We start from the raw sequence: 6,042 nt of genomic DNA, 5'->3' as shown, positions 1-6,042 counted from the left end.
TTTTCATCTCATTAATAATTTGTAAGAGATATTTGTCTCTCATTAATTATGTGTTAGAAAATTTTATCACTTATTAATGTCATCAGGACCAGATGACTCTCCAATCCTTCCACTCCATCAAAACAACAGGTTTAGGGATTATAAATACTATATGAATCATCTAAGTAAATGGTTAACTTTTTCTACTCTCCAAGCATCCATACCTTAATCCTTAGAGAATTTACATTAAAAAACAAGAACAAACACTCTTCGTCATGCTTTCATTCCAATTCCAAATCGTCATCTGCTTTGATATTTCTCCGGTGTTCTCTCAAAAGTTGCCGGATTTGACGATAAGGATAGTTTCTGTCATCCTTTAGCCACGACTTAGAATTTAAAGTTTTTTCTTTCATTTATTACAATCCTCATTTAAAGTTACTGACTTTATCATAGAAGGGTTTCTAAATTCCACTGAAAGAGACTGTTCTGCAGGTATCAGAACTTCTACCATCAATTATGTACTTTCTAAGTTATGAAGAAGGGAATATTAAGATGAATATTTGATTAATTAGTATCCAAATACTAAAGAATCTTGTTCCTCAGCATATCAAATTTTAGGACATCATCAAGTATTATAAGAGAAACTTTATCCATCTACACCATCACATTTGATGAGACATTAAACGTGACTCAATAACAATATATTTTCTTAGTTTTAAAACCCAATATTAAATCTTTATATTTTTATATTTGTTTGTGACTTGATTCTTTTCTTGTTTTCATGTGTTTTCTAAAAATATCCTTCAATTTTAGTCAAATTTCTCATATAATGTATTACAAATAAAATCAAAAGTAAATTTAAGAAAGACAATTTGGGTGTTTTAGAAAGAATTAATAATAGACTCTAGTCGGCTTAAAATTTTCAAAACAAAAGGGACTAATATACAAAATCATAAAAACACAGGAACTATAATTTAATAAGTTTTGAGGAACGCCTAAACAATGTTGAAGTTTCTTTATATGCATACCAATTTATTAATTCATTAATTTCATCACATACCCTTTTTCTATTTAGCTCAATGTTTCATTTACAACGTGATTAATGTTCTGTCTCGCTCAGAATGGTATGTGTATATAATGATAAAGCTTTCTTATACATGCTGTAATTTAAAAACATAGCACCAAAATATTTTAATATCAAAATATCTTGTACCCATTAATTAAAAAAATTCTACAAAAATGGTAAAAATTACATTTATACAATTTAAGTTCACATAAATAAAAACCTACATATGCAATTGGGTAGGAGTACAAGAATTTCTTCCAAAATAGTAATGGAAAATTAAGAGTTTCGCTCTCATGGGGATAAGACGCCACTCAATGACTTGATTGTAGATCGAGAAGTTAATTAAAAATTGATTTTTTTTATAGCAATGTTATTTAAAAAAAGAAAAAGAAAAGATTTCTTCACCTGGGCAGCGCCCAATCTAAGCTTGCAGGAAGCTAAACTGAGAGCAAAGAAGTAGAAAGAATCTTGGTCGTTGTTAATAAGAGCCTCCTGTGTGTGCGAGTGTGGGGGGGCCCTCTCTTGTAAAAAGTATAAACGATAAAACTACTTACTACCCACTCCCATCATTTTGTGTTCTTTCATTCCACCCTGGCAATCCTCGTCACTGCCCTGTCCTCTTCTTCCCTCCCACTGGCTACCTCCTCGACAGGTTTCCCACACGTGCTCCCTGTATTCACACGTGCAAACATCACCTCCATATACACAAAGATACTACTATTCCTATTCCTAACCTTTCTGTGGTGCAACGAATAAAAGTTGGAGAGAGAAGGTGAGGAAATATACAAGGAAAGAAAGAGAAAGACAAGGAGAGAGTGTTGTTGTTGTTGTGGTGGTGTTATTAAAGCATAGCATAATAATTAATAATTAACAATTTTTATTTCTTGATCTTATATTTGTTGTTGTTGTTGTAGTAGTAGTAATATTTTTGGGTAGTTTTGCACTCTCTTTCTCTAAGTTTTATATGTGAAATCTGACCTTCAAAGATCACTACTTTCTACTTCTATGAGCTATAATTTTTCTCTTTTGGCCTTTCTATCCTTCTTCAAGAATCAAATCTTTCTTTTCTTGCACCGATGAGGATTAGAAACAGAAAGGTTCCTTTGCCTCTTTCATCCCTTTCCCCTATACCTCTCTCAGATCCCCAGTTTAGCCGGTCTCCGGTGGTGCAACTTCAATTACACAACAGCCCACATCAAAGTCTCCTTCAAGAACCTCAGAAGGATGAATACTTTGATCTTCACCTGCCTTCTGATCGCCTAAATCAACCGATCGGAGGTGGAAGCAAAGGTCATGATGATTGCTCCCATGGTGATGGGCCACAAGAAGAGAAGAAGGTAAGCAGTACTGACTGTTAATTTGGTTAGTTAAGAGAAACAAAAAATCACCACAACCCTTTTATCTAAGTTTAATGGGGTGATTATACATGAGGGTGCACTTGGGTTCAATGTCACTTAAAGAGTCAATTTTGTTGGATCTACTTTTTTGTATGGCCAATTTGCACCCAACAAGGTTACATTATGATTTAGTACATCAATATTTCTTGAGATTTTATTGTAGGTTTTGTTGGAAGAGGGAGATGGGATTAAAGGAGGAGAACTAAGAGAGAAGAGTAATGATACCAGGTAAGAAAGTGGTGAAAAAAAAGTTAAATCCATGTTCTTCTATTCTTTCATGAAATCTTGTAGTGAAAAAGGTGAAAAGAGGGAGACCTATGGATTAATTTTTTGGCTACGGAAAAGAAAATAAAATACTGTAAGTGGAAACACTGTTTGCAAGTGTTTTTATATGAACTTGAACTTTGGCTAGCCACCATACCTTCTCCCATCTAATCTAGTCCATTTACCCTCTCCATTTTGGCTAACTAATACGCCCATGAGGTGCACGCTAGTATGGGTCCACGCTGCTGGTCCCCAAAATAGATACACATCTTCCTCTATTTAATTTGCACTCATTTTATTTACTGGTTTCTCCTTGTTTTTCTTATCGCTGTAAATTATGTGGATTTGGGTTTCTGGGTTTGGTTTATTTTTAGGAGGGGAAGTTTCTTGAGTGAAGGAGTACACGTTACAGTTCTTCAACAATCTAGTTCTTCCCATCAAGGTAAAGATTATATGTGTTCGAAAACCATTTCAAAAGTAGACAGAAAATTATTGTCAGTCTTTATGTTGTTGTATTTGGTTGCACTATAGGAGTTGGGAGATGGGGTGAGGGAGAGAAGGCATTTCCATTAAAGAAGAGAAGAGGGAGCTTTGAAAGGAGATGGAATGAAGAAACGATAGTGGATAGAAACAAGAAAATGAAAACCAAAATGAAGACAAAGATGAACAAGAAATGTGTGCAACAGAATGGTGATAATGAAGAAGATGAGAAGGAAACAAAAGAAGGTGCTGGTTCCAATATAAAAGCAAAGCCTAGGGGTGGTGCACTGTTGGAGGGATCACGGTGCAGTCGTGTTAATGGTAGAGGATGGAGGTGTTGTCAGCAAACCCTTGTGGGATACTCTCTTTGCGAACATCATTTGGGTAAAGGAAGGCTAAGAAGTATGAATAGTGTTCGAAGCCGATCCATTGCCACTACTGTACCAAAGAAGGACGAGTCTGAGGAAGTATCGAGCCATTCATTACCGTCGCAGAAGAAAGAAGAGACTAAAGGGGCTTCTTTAGATGATAAAGTTAGTGTTGCGTATGATGAAGATGATAAGGAGAAGCCATTGGTGATCTCAAAGAGGAAGATGAAGCTTGGTGTGGTGAAAGCTCGATCAATGAGCAGCTTGTTGGGCCAAGCAAACAATGCAGTTGGAGTGGCTGAGAATAACGACTAGGGAAACTCTCTAGATGGTGTTGGGTGATCTGCCTAGCTAGTGCAAGCATAACAATTGTTCTTTTCTGTTTGAGAGTCTTAATGAAGAACGAAAGGAAGCTGGATAGATCCTTGATCAAGTGTTATCTTTCTCTTGAACTACTTTATAATTAATCTTTTCTTTTCTTTCTGTTTCTGAACTAATCTTAATGTTTTGCTTAATGCTTTTGTATTATGACTGGTGGGTTTGATATATGTTACTTAAGTGAATCATATGGATTTTACTTTCAGTTTAATTCATATTTTTCTGGAAAAAATGTGTATTTTACTTGTATACATTTACGGGGAGTTTTGTAGTGCAGTCAAAACGCTGTTCTTACGATATTTGAAATTTGTTTTTTTAAATGTTTATAAATTGTTTTGATGTGTTATGGTTAAAAATAAATTTTTAAAAATAAAAATATATATTATTTTTATACCTTAAAAAAACAATTTAAAACATAATCAGGTTGAGGCTTTCTTCATTAAATGGTGAAATTGCACTATTAAAAATAAAGAAGTTTCATTGGATTGATTTTGATTTTATTTGTTGTAAAGATGACATTTTGACAAGTTAGTTTGAAGATTTATTGAAAATCAACTGTTGACTACAAATATTTATAAATTTGCTTTCAGAAAACCCAGGTAGCGAAAAAAAAAAAAAACACCTGATTTAATTAAAATATTTTTTTATAATATAAAAGGAAGAAGAATAATAATTTGATAGTTTGATATTGGTGTCCTCAGCTAGCTTGAGCATATGGGAAGACTTGGATTGATGAAATCCTCACCTTGCTAGACGTACGTAAATTGAGGATTTTATTCAGACACTAGAATTTACATATCCTGACGTGGTCTTTCATGAACCTAGTTCTTCGTGACGATTTTTACTCGTGACAATCTTATTCTTTATTGTAATAATTTCTTTTTCGTAATTAACTATGAGATGCATGTAGTCAATGCAAGCAGACACTTTATATATTGTATCTGCAGATCAGCCAAACCCATACATACAGACATTTTCAAGCTAGCTAGGATCAATTTTAGCTGCAAGGAGCCATTCTCCGACACTACTGATCTCTAGGGTGGAGAGTAGTCTTCGAATCTTGCCTGAGCCATTGAGAACATGGATAAGATGGTTCTTCGTATCTAGCTGGAGATTGGGTGGGTAAGGACTCGTACGTATAATAGGGCCTTGTACTGCGCGCCCTTGTGTTCTTTTATTTCCCAAATTAATCGTCTCTATACCAAAATTAATCACAGATTAACCTCTGAAAGGGGTTTCCATAAATATAAATGGTATAACATAACTTATTAAGATATAACTTTACTTCTTAAAAATTATCATAAAAATTATCAGTTCGAGTTTCATAAATTTCAAGACCATTAGAGACTTATATAATCGTACGTTAACTTTAGAGCTCATAAAATTAATTGAGATAAACGCAAGCTAACCCGGACACCCACGTTGTTAATAATAATAAAAACACACATCCAGAAATATATGGTACATTTAAATTCATCATCTTGAATAATTTTTTTCTTTCCATTTCAATTCTTGAACCACAAGATGTTTAGATTTACATGCCTTTTGCTATATTTCATCCATTTCAATTCTTGAACCACAAGATGTTTAGATTTACATGCCTTTTGCTATATTTCATCTGGTTAGCTATTAAATTTTATATATAAGTCATCAAATTGTGGAGGGTTAGGTTTTTTATTATATTATCAATGTGCTTATCTTAACAATGATGAATATTGTTTTTTAAAAAAACATTTTTTTGACTAATTTTTTAAGGTTTTTGATATTTTATGAGGATGAGGAAACATGCTCAACTAAATGATTAAATTATAATGAAAAGAGTATGGATCCAAGCATTTTATAGTTTAAGGGTTGAAAATAGAAATATAAATTATTTATAGAATTTTGTCAATCAAAACTGATATTAAGAGGTATCTGTGCATATTAGACTAGTGATCTTGGTTAGCGTAACAAAAATTATGTGAGCATGATGACAAATTCCAAAATCTCCCTATTAATTTGAAGAGTAAATTATAACTTGGTTCTGATATTAATTTTTACAAAACTAAACAATTAATCCACAGCTTCAGCAATTTTATGTTTAACCCCTGTATTCTTTAATGTATTTATA

General features: G+C 33.2%; 1 protein-coding gene across 1 annotated transcript; it reads left to right on the top strand.

Moving 5' to 3' along the window:
- Positions 1–1,782: 1,782 nt before the first annotated feature.
- Positions 1,783–4,037, top strand: LOC7490604 (uncharacterized). The gene is made up of 4 exons (XM_002323292.4): positions 1,783–2,382; positions 2,606–2,670; positions 3,081–3,148; positions 3,238–4,037. The coding sequence occupies exons 1-4, from the start codon at positions 2,122–2,124 to the stop codon at positions 3,867–3,869; spliced, it is 1,026 nt and encodes a 341-aa protein (XP_002323328.3). The 5' UTR covers positions 1,783–2,121; the 3' UTR covers positions 3,870–4,037.
- Positions 4,038–6,042: the final 2,005 nt, after the last annotated feature.

The sequence above is a fragment of the Populus trichocarpa genome, chromosome 16 (genome assembly GCF_000002775.5).
Source record: "Populus trichocarpa isolate Nisqually-1 chromosome 16, P.trichocarpa_v4.1, whole genome shotgun sequence".
In the NCBI taxonomy this organism is placed as follows: Eukaryota; Viridiplantae; Streptophyta; class Magnoliopsida; order Malpighiales; family Salicaceae; genus Populus; species Populus trichocarpa.
The sequence above is the reverse complement of the archived record's forward strand: the minus strand, read 5'-3'. Positions and strand labels throughout refer to the sequence as shown.